This window comes from Oreochromis niloticus, linkage group LG15 (assembly GCF_001858045.2).
Source record: "Oreochromis niloticus isolate F11D_XX linkage group LG15, O_niloticus_UMD_NMBU, whole genome shotgun sequence".
Classification (NCBI taxonomy): Eukaryota; Metazoa; Chordata; class Actinopteri; order Cichliformes; family Cichlidae; genus Oreochromis; species Oreochromis niloticus.
In genome coordinates, this window is record NC_031980.2 from 37,039,361 (window position 1) to 37,053,372 (window position 14,012).

Sequence of the window (14,012 nt, forward strand, 5' to 3'; positions counted from 1 at the left end):
ATCTCACTTGCTGGCCGAATAAATATCATTAGGATGAGCACTTTACCCAAATTTTTGTTTTTGTTTCAGTGTATCCCAATATTGATCACAAAAACTTTTTTTAAGAAAATAGATCAGTTAATTTCTGAGTTTATCTGGAACAAGAAGACACCTAGAATAAAAAAGGTTTTTCTCCAAAGATCTAAGATTACAGGAGGGATGGGGTTGCCTTGCTTTCAGTTTTATTATTGGGCTTGTAATATACGTGGTATGTCATTCTGGGGCGGGGAAAATAGACCTGATTGGGAACAGATGGAAAGTATGACTTTTTTCCCTAATACTCTTAAATCGTTGGTTCATTCAAACTCAGATATGAGTAAACATAAATATAAAAATTCGGTAGTATCTAACTCACTAAAAATTTGGTCTCAAATTAGAAGGCATTTCCATTGGCTTCAATGTTCAATCTCTACACCATTAATTCATAATCAAGCATTGCTCTCAGGATCAACATTCCAGCTACGGACTTCCAAAGGGATACACACAATCAAGGATTTGTTTATTGACAACCTTTTTCCTTCGTTTCAACAACTTCAGAAAATTTTTTCCATAGAAAACAGAGATTTTTTCAAGTATTTACAAATACGTCATTTTATTAAAGAAACATTTCCATCTTTTCCCAATGAACCACAAAAGCTAGTTTCAGATGATCTGTTCCTAATGAACCCGCTAAAGAAAGGAGCTATTTCTAAGATCTATAACCAACTTTTGCAAATAGACAGTACTACAACATTGGACCACTTGAGAAACGCTTGGAATGAAGAACTGGGTATTAACATCACTGAAGAACAATGGACTAAGGCACAAGAACTGGTTCACTCCACTTCCGTCTGCTGCAGGCACGGATTATTACAATTTAAGGTCCTACATATGCTCCATCTGTCTAAATTGAAGGTTTCAAGGATGTTTCCAGGAGCAGACTCAAGATGTGATCGATGTGGCCAGAATCCTGCCTCATTGTCACATATGTTTTGGACATGTCCTAATATTGCCATCTACTGGTCTAAAATATTTAAAACTTTGTCTGATATTTTTAAAAAACAGCTCCCCCCAGACCCAGTAATGGCACTTTTTGGTGTAGCTACAGTCAAATACTTAAATAATAAACGTTTTTTGTTTTGTTTTGTTTTTTTTTTCTTCTCTCCCCTCCTTTGTATATACCTATCTAGGCATCTAAATGTATATGTACAGACATAAATATATGATCGTTTATATAATGGTAATTATATTTTATGTAAAAAAGGAAGGGGAGAGGAAGGAGGGGAAGGGGAAGGAGGGGGAAGGAGAGAAAAGAAGAAAAAAAAAATTTGTCACTGTAAATGAGATATATACTTTGTTGCCTGATTTCGGAAGGGAAAGGAAAGGAAGGAAAGAATAAAGGGAAGGAGAAAGAAAAAAGAAAAAAAACCTTCACATCTCTGTAATGAGATCAACATCAATGTTCCACGACAGATAAAAATTTATTTTCTTTTGCCGAAGCATGTATTCAGTGCATGTGTTTTTCCAAAACATATGTGTTATACAGCATTTGTTTCCTGAACTGAACAGCTGAAACAATGAACTGTTAAACAATGCAAACAGTTATTTCCATTCCATATTTTTGTGATATAATGAATATTGTTGGATGAAACTATGCCTTTAATGTAAATCCCTGCCTGATATGTCTGAAATGTACAGAGTGGCAATGTAAATAAACATGTACAGTGGCAATAAAAAAAAAAGCTTTAAAGTCACTATCTTCTACATAATATGTAAATTGTTCAAGATGTTACACTCTTCCTATTCAAAAGCAGCAGGTATACGACCTGTTATAAACCTAACAGCAACATTTACTGGAAAAATGCTGCTGTCACTCGAGCAATAGAGAGCCAGCATACTTGATTTACCCAGTCACATATTGCATTGAATCAGCAGCATCTAAATGTAAGATATGCCAATTCATGATTTACAGTACCATAAATAAATAAACTAACTACATACTATATGCAGTACATTAATACAGAAGAAACCATCCAGCAAGCCAGAACTTCACTCTTAATGCTCCTTCCTTCTTAAGCTGTTTAATCATTTTACAGTTCATCTGTGGGCCTTTGGCATCCACCCATCAGATGCATTTGTGAGACATAAACACTGGACATTAACGATCAGTCTGATTCAAGTGATGGGACTTTTTGGCTTCAGATGGAGCTGTTCTTCTCCTGTGAGGGTGTGTGGTCCTCGCTGTGCTCCCACTGTTGGTGCTGGACGAAAACATCTCCACAAAACATGCTCGATTCCTCCACATGTTCCCCGTTTGTCTTTGGTTGCACTGAGCTGCAATCACATTGAGGGGAAAACTTCAAATTAAGTTCATGCAGGTACATTATGTCATGCTTATTACTATTTCAGAAATTGTGGTACACATAAAGCTACCACACCTGTTTTCTGGGATAAGGCAAAGCGTGCGATACAGGTCAGCTGTGGAAGCTGACGCGAGCGGGACACATCTGGGTGTGGGGGAGGCTGTGTCTGAATGACATTTGATGAGCTTTTCTGGAGCCTCTGTTTCAGCTGCTGGATTAAAAAAGGCTGATTTAATGACTGCTGGAATTGATGGAAATTACGCATCACTTAAAAAGAAACAGACATAAGTCTATTTAGATATCTATTCATTTTTCCAACTCCTGTTACTATGTAACTATTTCAAACCATCTAAAGCAACTGCTCCTCTTCATTTTAGGAAAACTGATAGAAAACTGAGACACTCACATATCAAAAAGGCACTTTTAGATTTTAACAATGGGGTTTTCTTTGAGTCCGCAAATGGACTCAAGTTTAAAAACTGGTGTTTGAGCCATGTTGCTCGATCCTCCTCAAAGGCCTTCCTCTGCAAAATGAACCAAACAAAAAAAGGTTTTAAAAACAGTTCAAACATCTTAACTGAAGTCAGTAACCTGTCATATGCACACAACTTTGCATAAGAGCTAAACTAATATTTGTTTTTGATCACCTCGTGGCTCAGTCTGATGGCTGCCTCTGTAAAGTTCTTCCTCTCCCTCTCAAAGATCTTCCTCTGCTCCTCCAGAGTCTTCCACTCCTCCCCGAGGCGCTCCTTCTCTTGAAGCATGTAGCAATTGCTTAGCAGGGATGCGGTTTCCTCATCACATGGAGAGCTTAGCTGCTGCTGTAGGAAAGAAAGGAACGTGGATGGCCTGATTAATCAACAATTTATTGATTATTTATAGAACAAAATCAGTTTCAACCAGAACACAAACAACAGGAAATCAGGTGTTCATTCCAGGGTAACGTGAGAAGTAGCAGACATCTCTGATCCTGTTTTTGGTCAACGCATATTACCTTTCACTAAACACCGATAAAGATTAAAGACACTTTCTCTCTCTGTGCAAATATCAGCTTGACCTTTTAAATCCACAAAACCTCAGGGCTAATTCATCCGTACCTGTAGGAGCTGCTGTTGTGTTTGAATAAAGTCTTTGCACTGCTGGATCTCCAGCTTTAGTCTGTCCATCTCTTCCTCCTGAGTCTCTTGTGGAACGGCATCAGTGTCTTTGCTTTCCACCATCTGAACCAAGGATGCTAAGCAAAAAGCCCAAATAATTAATCAGATTTAAATGTGTCTTATAAAAACTGAATTCAGCAAGAAGGAACAAGAAGTAAACATCAAACATCAAGTGACAGAGCCACTGTATATAAAATATTTAAACCACACATTATCTTTAGCTTCCAATCAGCTCATAACATTTCTTGATTTTAACAGACAAAAAAATAACGGGTCCATGTGTGAACATGAACTTTTAATTCTTTGAGCAATCAGAGCAGAGGCTTCAGTTTATAATGTAAAGAATTATTTGCATTAGTGAGGAATCGTTGATGTCACAGTATTTTACCTTGGCTGTCCAGTCTTTCGACGTGGCTCTTAAGTCTTCTCCACTGGAGGCGAATACTGTTGGTCAGTTTCTCCCGGGCATGAACGCAATAAAGCTCTACACTTTCCTTACTGGAATCGAACACCTCTTCCTCTTCCTCCTCCGACCTGGCCTGGAGTGAATAAATAAAAAAAACATTTTTCAGTCTGCTGGTAGCACAAAGTACTAGAAAGGAAAGTACAAAGTATGCAAAAAGTGATCAAACACTACCTGTACGCCACTGTGTTCAGGTTTGTCGCTTTTCACAGCTGGTTTTCTTGAACTTAGAATGGACACCATGTCTTTTTTCATCTGCTGCAACACTTTTCTCAGCTCTGCATTTTCCAGCACGAGCTCTCTCTGTCGAGCGTCATAGTCGCTCAGCAGAGTCTTATACATTTCCCCTTCATGCCTTATGAAGAGAAACATCCAAGATTAGTGGCAGCCATGTTTGAGGTTCATGCTGCCAAAAATGTTCATTAGAGTGAAAAAGAAAACTGACAAAGGCACTAATCTGCTTCTTGTTTGAGGCTCCAAAGTACAGTGACTAACATAGAGGAGTTAGTCACTCTTTACGCGGTGGTCTTTACACCAAAGACCACCTTATGATTAATTTGGTGACTAGCAGATAGCCATGGTTACTGTAGCTGTCATCCAAACACTTGCCAACTACTCACCGAGTGCTAGTCAAACTGTGAAAGGTGCAACACAAACTGGAAACTGAGAATTTTAGGACTCAGAGTAGAAGTTGTGCCTCACCACTGCAACCCATTTTAAAAACTTGCAACTATTCAAGAATTAGTTGGACAATATGCATTTCCCCAGGCTCTAGGATCATGTGACTAAGGCAGTAGCAGACTGAACTTTTCTAACTTTGACACATACAATAAATACTGTCAAGAAATAAAAGCATCTTCACACTAACAGTTAGATGTCAGTAATTTAACTTGGTAACTTAAATTGACTCTTTGCAGTCAAAACCCAGATTTGTACTGACATATAAAAGAAGTGAACTTACTTTGCTTCTGTCTTTTCAGTTTTCCAAAGGCTTCTCTTCCCATCAGCTCTCCCAATGTTGTTTAATACATCAATGGCTGAAGAGCCAGGAGAACAAATGTGGGAAAAGAAGAAATTCTGAGACTCGAAAGGAAAGAATTTTCACCTCTCACACACAAGACATTGAATTAACTATTGATGCAACGAATGATGTAGAGGAGAGGATTTTACCCTGTTTCTTCTCCTTTTTGTCAACCAGCAGCTGATTCAGTCGTTCCTTCAGTTTGTTAAATTCTCTTTCCTTCCTTTTCATCTCATGATTGTACTGGCTGGCCCGGCTTGCAATAATGTTCTGAAGTTTTTGAACCTAGGGGATTGTGAATAAAAGAAACTGTGACTTCTAATAAAATTGGCCCCTTTCTCCTGAGGTGAAACCCACATACAAGGCCATGAAAGCCACAGACTGGTTTCACACTGTCTGTGGCAGCACTTAATAAAAATACCTCTTCTTTCTCATTCTTCAGACAGCTCTGCAAACTTTTCGCTTTCAGCTGTAGCTGCCGTTCTCTCTCAAGAAGTCCCGTGTTTTCTCTTTTAGAGAGTTCGAGCTGCTCCTAAAAAAATACAATGGCCAGAGACTCAGTAAAAGACCAGAAGTGTTTTGGAGAGCTTAACAAAAGGATGCACATCACAATGTAAAGTTGTTTTTTCATAAATAAAATGAAGAAACAAAACTCTAATGCCAATTCACCAACAGATAATGCCACCTGTGTTTTTCAGGTGAGCTAGCGTACCTTCAGACGAGTGATGGTGAGCTGCAGGTGATCGATATTGCTGCTAGATTTAAGCTGCTCCACTTCCATGCTTTCAAGGGTTCTGAGGCCCCGGCGGTGCAGCTGAATCAGGTCATACATGCAATTTAGCACAGCCACAATATTCAGCTCTGAGCTGTTGCCCGACTCTGTCCAAACTGGTGGGAGGCCAAGAGAAGATATTTCCTTTAAAGACAGAGCAAAGGGAAAAGTGTGAAGGAGGACTGACATAAATTCATCTCTGTCTTGTGTCCCTGAAAACATGCATTCAAATAAAGATTTTCTTTAAAGGCTAATTTGTTTTAGCAGAGAAAAACAAGTACAAGACAAACCCAGGAGACTGCAGTTATGTACACTTTACATTTCATTAACCTAACATCAATGACAGCTGTGGTAATTAAGCATGTGTAAGGGTACCAACCTGATTGATGTGTGACAGACATTGTTGCACATTGTGCTCTGTGCAGAAGGTACCGAGCATGTAGGAGTTTCTGTGCAGCAGCAGTGATGATTGGCTAAACTGTCTCAAGGGGGATGCTCCATATTCAACAGAGCTGCTGCGACCGTCCTTGACTTGTGGAGAAAGAAAGCAGCCTGTTAAATATTGTACATGCTGATTCAGTGTCTAACAATACATTTATTAGGTGTCACTAAGAATAGCTTTTATCAATCATATTTATCAATTAAGCATTCTTTACTGCAAAGCTGAGGTCGACATTCAGAACTGAAGGTACAACACTGCAGTGATATATATTCAGTGGCCTTTAAAGACGTCAAAACTCACCCAGGGAGGACTCTGGCATGTTTGCAGTGCAGACCTCAGGCTTTGTCTCTGGATCATCTACTGCATTTGCAGGACAGGCAAAGTTTGCCACAGGATCCACCTACGCAGCCTGCTCCTGAAATAGACAATCAGATTAACAGCAGCCATTCAACTTGTCTGGATTACAAGGATTTGGGAGGCAGTGGTGAGAGATGTAGGCATGAAGCTAGAGAGCACGGTCTGAGGACAACAGATTTCAGAGGGTTGATTTATTCATTTATTAGCGGCAACAAGCTACACAGAAAACATACAGCGCACTCGCAGTTACCCCACAGTGTGTTTATTTAAAAAGTTTAGCTTCAAATCTAACAATGTAGCTTTTGTTATCAAACCATTGTCAGTGCAGGCTGAGTATCTAACAGGTTACTGTTTGGGACACGGGAGATCATCTTATCTCAATGTGCTTATCAGCTGATTAGACTAATCCCAGACAGACAACATGCTTGTTTGTCTGCAGGCAATCACGTTCAAAAACATGAATGAAAAAAATTATGTGAGGAAAATATTTGCTTCTAACAAAATAAACAGTGTGCACTAACACTACTTCAAACATACAACATCCTTTTACAGCGCTTCACAAGACATCAGCTACTGTACCAGAGCGAGACCTAAAAAATACTTTTTCCCTCTTATCTGCATCTGTAATGAGAAGTGTGACTTTTAGGGGACCTACCTTTGGTTTCAGTGACACTTAATCAGTCTGCAGAAACAGATGGCAAGCCTTCAGCCACAAAGCCTGAGGAGCCTGGCCCGGCTTATATAGACTACTCAACAAGTATTAACCTTTAGCTCATTAAGTCACCATTCACAAACTGAGTCCTGACAGAATTTGTTAAAAGTGTAGTGGTGAAATAATATATAATTGTTTTAGACCGCATCCCCAAACATGAGGAGAACTTGATGGGATCACAGCAGAAACTAAACTAAGCCGCACTGTTTATGTTTACTGGGTGGAAGCTAAAACTCTCTGTAGTAAATCTTTCCTTCATATAACGATTAAAAGTTCAGCTACATCCCTTTATAAAATTGGCAGCTATATTAAATTTAAAACATCTCTAAAATTAATTAAATTGGAAATGAAGATTATTGGCCGTTTGAATGAAGGATTTATTACACCATAACTGCGTAGTCGGTGTTCCTAATTTAGTGGAAACTCAAAAATCCCAGGAAAGTAAAGTGTCATCCAGTTACGCATTATTTTAGCTTTAGGTTTGCCGATGAAATTAAATAAATAAATAAAGCATATTAAAGCAAACGTTATCACCAGCCGTCAGCGCTAAACTAACGCTGACCACGGAGCGCCACCACCTCAGAACAGTGAAAACAGAAGCCGGAGGGCTACCACTGCCGGACGAACTAGTTGGGCAGCCGCGACAGTTGCTGTTTTAAATGTTTACATCATGAGGAAACAAAACTTACTCACCTTACGATACAATTTGAAACGTATTTCCCCAAAGCAGCTCGCACCGGACGGTCTCCTTAAGCCCCGTCGTTCCTAATGACAGTCTACGCCACCGTAGCACTCCAAACATAGCTCTAATTGGCCCACTCGTTGTCTAGCAACCAAACATGGCTTATTGTGATTGGCTCTTGGCTGTAAAGCGTTTTATCTGCTTTCAACAGCAAGTATTTATTTTATTTTTTACACTTATTATAATACACAATGTTAGTGATATATATAAAACACATTTAAATATTTTCATTATTTATTTCATTATTTCATTATTATTTAGTAATTTAATGCTCAGCAATAAGAGGGAGATTTAATATAGGAGCACATTTTCGTGAATAGTGGGATTCATCTGAAATCAGATGCATTCACCACCATACAAAGAAAATTATCACTTCACATTAACTTTAATGTCTATAAGAAAAGTAGAATTAATACTCCAAATTATAGTCACAGTGATCAAAACAGACATTCTTATATTACAAAAGCTATGTTTGGTTCAGACACTATTTTTGTAATATATGATATACCAGATCTTGATTAAGTGTTAATCCTGATTAATAATTAAATAATGATATATTTGTTCATCCTATTGCCCTATCTGCACATTTGTTCTCTAAACAGCCTGCAAGGACACAGCATTTTCACACAGTTGTAGCAGCAGTTTTAGGAAGCAATCAGTCACTCATTGAAATTAGGACCAAGGTTATTATAGCTAACTAAAATGCTTTTTAGTTAACTATAGTAACCTGGTGAAAAAGGCCTTTTTGATAACTAAACTAACTAAACTAAAACTTAAAAATAGACTTTTAAAATAAAATAAAATATAAATATAAAGTAAATATCTTTAGTTTTAGTATTTGTTGGTTTGGTAACCGTGTTATTACAACTAATAATGCCCAATGAGGCACTGATGCACATGTTTATTGAGACTTTGGATGTCTACAAGTCTGTGAGTCAACTGCTTTCAAGAAGTTCTGTGTTTTTATTATAACAACTGCACTGATTTTCATAAATCTAACCTCTGACATAAGCCCTCTAGACAAAAATAAAAGCTAATCATTTAAAAAATAATAATCATATTTTTTGAACACAGAAACTAATTTAAAAAAGTCAAAATGTCAAAAAATAATAATAAATAAAAATTATTGGAGAATACAAAACTATCACAACTTTGACTTCACACTAACTTTCAAATGTTCTGACTAGAAGATTCATGCAGAACCTTTTCCCTCTTGTATTGAGAGAGAAAAAATGAGAGTGGCTGAATGAGAGAAGAGAGTCATATTGCAGCGTGTCTCCCCTTTGAATTTTAAATAAAGCCATTAGGATTTGATGGCAGAGAGCAGCAGCTGAGGCTCCATCTGAGTAAGACATCAATGTCAGCTCTTCAGCCCTGTCCCCCGGGACCGAGATGTTAACCACTCCCCGGTAATCATACTGGCACCACCCACATAAAAAGAGGTTTTAGGTTACCATGCGAAAAGAAGCCAGAAATTTACAAGATAATGGGAAATTAGTACAAATATCTGTTACACCCATTTATATTTGGAGTGAAGTTTCCCTGGCTTTATAAATGTGTTTTCCAGTCAGTTTCAAACATGAGAGAGGCTTATCTGTTATTATAGCATCCATTTCCCTTCAAAATACATAAAAGATCAAATGTCATGGTATGCAAGAAATACCACCATAATTAGGTTTAACTTGGGTGACTCTGGGGATCCTCTTTGTTCATTAAGATGCCACAAAAGATCCAATCACTGCAGCAACGATGCTGCCAGTGAAGATCGCCCCCTTCTGGAGTGTTTGTAAATATATTTCCCCACTGAAATGACACGCAAGTAAAAGTTGAAAAAGAAGTGCTATGAGTCCTGATCAGACTTCACGTATGTGCAGGGTGACTGGATCCCAATAAACTAACCACTGGCAAACACTGTGTTTAGGTAAAAAGACAGCTGACGTTTGTTCTCGTGGCTTAATTACAGTCTTTATATTATTTTTTATCTGTACATCCGATTATTTGTATGAACAGTCTGATTTACGACATGGTGCACAGTAGTTTGTGTGGTGAGACTAACTGTTAAAAGGATGATAGATGTGCTTAAGAGGACCACAGGAGCGGATTGAGGGATCTTCATCTGTGTGTCAGGATTGATCTGAACTGTGGGCCAGATGCGCTCGAGATCCAAGGCCATACTGGCAATCTCTCCTCTCCAGCATGATTGATGCCACTTTCTTCAAGGACCCCAGAGACTGCCATGTCTGGCTAGGAGGAAATACAGGAACAGCTCCACTAACAATTAGACAGTCTCTGACAGCAACTTGATAAATTACCCTTTAGATAATAAATCTTTCAGACGTAATATTTTTCAAATTAAATAATATCCACTAGGAAACAAAGCTCAGTGGACACAAAGCTGAAGTAAACAGCACTGTGTCCTATGTTGTGGGACACAGTGCCATCAGCTTTGGTAGCATACCTGCACAAAGATTTCACAGCTGACGGTGCTTTCGCTCTGTCTTTGGAGCAATAACTGTCTCTTATGTTCCACCAGATGGCAGTGAGTACATTTGACTACATCCTTAAGTCCCAGTTCAAGTGTTGGTTTTTTTGTTCATATGCTTCACTGTGAAATGTGCACATTCGAAATGCAAAGTAGTAGTAATACAATAGTTTACTGTTCTTAACCACCTATTATATGAATATAAGTTCTGCTGGCCCATATATTAGTGTGTTCTCTTCTCACTATCCTCATAAAAGCTCATAAAAACTCACAAAAACCCAGATTTCTTAAAGATAGCAGTCTATAATTATTTCAAATTTAACTTGCTTTTTACCAGATTGATCATTGTTCACAGAGCTGACTTTGTAGGGTTCATCTTTTCAGGCATCTTCTTTACATGCTTTGTAGCATTACCTGGGCTTCGTTGTGACCAACACCCTGAGCTGCTCAGGTTTTACAGAGAAGAAAACACTGAGTGACTTATAACAAATCAGAACTTATAGTTTACAAAAACATATAGTCATGTGAAAAAGAACGTTTTCATAGGACACTGTGCAATCATCTGAACAACTAAACTCCATAGTTAAATAACTTTTAGAAGCACTTTTAGGAGCCATAACATGAAGCAATTGTTTTCTGTATGACTTTACGAGTCTCTCACATCACTGCAGAGGAATTTTGGCCCATTTTTCTACACAGTGCTGCTTTAGTTCAGTTAGATTTGGGGGTACTTGTTTATGCAGAGCTCTCTTAAGGTTCAGCAACAACATTTCAGTTTGGTTTTCAGTGGTTCTGTTTTAGATTTGCTGCTGTCTATTGTCCTCTTTCATGACCCACTTTCAGCCATTTTTAGCCTTTAGCTATTGGACAGATAGCCTCACATTTGACTCTGGAATACTTTGGCATACAGAGGAGTTCATGATGGGATCAAAGACCTCAGTGTCCAGATCCAGCAGCTGCAAAATCAGCCCAAATCATCACCCCTCCACCACCATGCTTAACAGCTGGAATGAAGTATTTCTGCTGATCTGCTTTGTTATATTTTGGCCCAATGTTGCACTGTGCATTAAGGCCAAACATCTCCCTTTGGTCTTGTCCATCCAAAGGACATTGTTCCAGAAGTGTTGGGGGTTGTTTGGATGAAACTTGCAAACACAGGCCATGCTGCAATGTTCTTTTGAGAGAGAAGAGGCTTTCTTGTGTGAACCCTTTCAAGCAAGTCATACTTGTGCAGTCTTTTTCTAAATGTACTGTCATGAACTTTTCCGTTTAACATAACCGGAGCCCGAAGAGTCTCAGATGTAGCTCTTGGGTTTGAGCACTGCATGGTCTGACCTTGGGGAGAATTTTCTGGGAAGACTGTGACACTGTGTCAACACACCGCAATGCTCCAAACTAGAAAACTGTCAGAATCTCTGCTTTTATAAGGGTGCTCACACTTGCTGATAATCAATTAGTCGAGTGTATTTGATTATCAGCAGAAAGCTGCTACCCACCCTCTTAATTCCTGTGCAAACACTCAGGGTAGAGTTAGTTTTTCACAGGACAGCATAGAGCACCGTGAAAACATTTCACATGACTTTAAAATTACCAGCTGCTTTGTTTGTACAAAAATCATATATTCCCAGCTATATTTGCACATGTTACAGACCTCAAAATAGTGTTTGGGGACTACGACAGTTATTATCTGTCTTCTGCTTTGAGTTCAGGCGGCGGGAGGGGGGGACGCCACATCCTCAGTCCCTCAGCCTGGTCCTGCTGGTCACAAAACAAAGATCAAAAGGATGCTGAAGGTTGTAATCTAGAGGGCTGTCATACTTGCTGAAATGAGGTCAGAACAAGCTGCAATCACAACTACAGTCATGGAGCTGCTGCAGAAAAGGCGCAAAAAAGGAGAACAGAGAACATGATTTTTCACTGCAGACACATTCAGTACCTAAGTCTAAGTCTCCAGCTTAACTATACTCAGTAACTGCATGATCCAAATACTACAATAATCCAATTTTGCTGCTTTAACTACCACTAACTGCTTATAGTGTGTCTCTCTAAAGCACCGATACACATCTGCTGCTGATGTTGTGGAGCTGCTTGCCGGCAGGACCTCTGGAGTTTCGTATTTGAGGTTGTCAAATTTCTCCTTTCTGTAGGCACAGAGTCCACAATCTGAGGCCGAACAGAGAAAAGCACAAGGGTTCAGTGAGGTAGGACGATGCTGCTGTTGTTGGGTGTGGGTGTGCAGTGCTATGACTCCTATGAGGGCTAAGTGTTAAGCCGTATGGTGAGTAACTGTGACTACTGTAACACAAATTGTGTGTTTTGCCTGTATAATCATGACTCACCGTGTGATTTATAATGACATATTGTTATCTGTTACACAGTTTCAAGTGTCTCATGAAACATTTTGTGCTGGACATCCTACGGGTGACAAACAAAGGCCTGCAGGGGAAAGGCCATAGCGGTACTAGCATTACTGAGAAATCAGTATGAGATGAGCTGAGATTTTGAGTTTTGCACATTTCCTTCTAACCAAAGTTAGCAACACACCCAAACAAACACAAAAATGGCTTCTAGCTAGCATTTCATGATGGTAAGATGAGGAAATTTTGAAAGGAAGGTTTGTTCCCTTGTCATTCAAAATATTGACTCTTTAAAGTCTCTGAGTATTTACTGATTTTAATGACTGACATACATTTCTAATATTTCTTATAGCAAAAATTAGTTCATGGATCATTTCCACTATGTAGTATAGACCTGTATCTGTAGGCATTTGTAGATTTTTTTTAAAAATCAACACAAAAACTGGCTAGTACATGATTATTATTATTACTATTAATCTTTATTATTATTGTTGTTGTTGTTGTTGTTGTTGTTGTTGTTGTTCAAAGCACTTGCACTTCAATGTAAAAAGTAGATTGAAAACGCGAGTTTTTCCCACTTAAAGCCAGAGTTGATAAGGACATCGTCACTCAGCAGGACATAAGCCAGGCTTCCACTGGGACAGTGCATTAATTATCCACACATTTTGGACCTCCATGGAAGCACACAGTGCATGAACATGCATGCACTGGGACTGGTCCAGTTACTTGGCCAAAATAAAATGACATCAGTTATGTCAGCATTTTTTGAATCTTCTTCTTTTATCTTGCGCTGGTGGGTCACATGACTTCTTTTGATTCTTTTCTGCTAGACATAATAAAATGTTTATTGTGGATGTTTATAAGAGCTGCTGTTCTTCTGTCTCTGCAAGACAAGAAGGTTTTTTACTTAAACAGTGAATATAGAAGACGAGCTCAACAATAGCTGTCATACAGTATGTTTGTATAATGAAGAGGGACCAATCAGACAGGTTTTTGCCAGGAATAGATTGAAAATAATTAATGACCTTTAAAGAAATAAATTTAAATGTCAGGATTGACTATAATGCTGCTGTATTGCTGGTTATACTTAAGCAGATTGCTGCTACAGTCTGCAACAGTCCTTTAA

The 14,012-nt window shown here is 38.7% G+C and overlaps 1 protein-coding gene across 4 annotated transcripts; it reads right to left on the bottom strand.

The window, feature by feature from the left end:
* Nucleotides 1-1,454: 1,454 nt before the first annotated feature.
* LOC100698425 (afadin- and alpha-actinin-binding protein) lies at nucleotides 1,455-8,132 on the bottom strand. Of its 4 annotated transcripts, none has more exons than XM_005457330.4 (14): nucleotides 7,999-8,132; nucleotides 6,537-6,651; nucleotides 6,174-6,325; nucleotides 5,735-5,938; nucleotides 5,444-5,554; nucleotides 5,172-5,307; nucleotides 4,963-5,038; nucleotides 4,176-4,356; nucleotides 3,927-4,077; nucleotides 3,479-3,615; nucleotides 3,029-3,199; nucleotides 2,788-2,905; nucleotides 2,457-2,592; nucleotides 1,455-2,352 (listed from the first exon to the last, which is right to left on the bottom strand). In XM_005457330.4, exons 2-14 carry the CDS (start codon nucleotides 6,553-6,555, stop codon nucleotides 2,217-2,219), a joined length of 1,728 nt encoding a protein of 575 aa, XP_005457387.2. In that variant the 5' UTR covers nucleotides 6,556-6,651; nucleotides 7,999-8,132; the 3' UTR covers nucleotides 1,455-2,216. The 4 variants fall into 4 exon arrangements, with proteins under 4 accessions (XP_005457387.2, XP_005457386.2, XP_005457385.2 ...); XM_005457329.4 differs by having other exon boundaries at nucleotides 1,457-2,352; nucleotides 2,457-2,589; nucleotides 3,029-3,202; XM_005457328.4 differs by having other exon boundaries at nucleotides 1,457-2,352; nucleotides 3,029-3,202; nucleotides 6,537-6,645; nucleotides 7,999-8,105.
* Nucleotides 8,133-14,012: the final 5,880 nt, after the last annotated feature.

Bases quoted from the DNA above. Each gene is read 5' to 3' on its own strand.
- LOC100698425 (XM_005457328.4), bottom strand. The intron at 5,939-6,173 runs GTTGGTACCCTT...CTGTCTTTAAAG, and splicing joins GTCTGTCACACATCAATCAG to GAAATATCTTCTCTTGGCCT. The intron at 2,593-2,787 runs GTGAGTGTCTCA...TTTTTAATCCAG, and splicing joins TAAAAGTGCCTTTTTGATAT to CAGCTGAAACAGAGGCTCCA.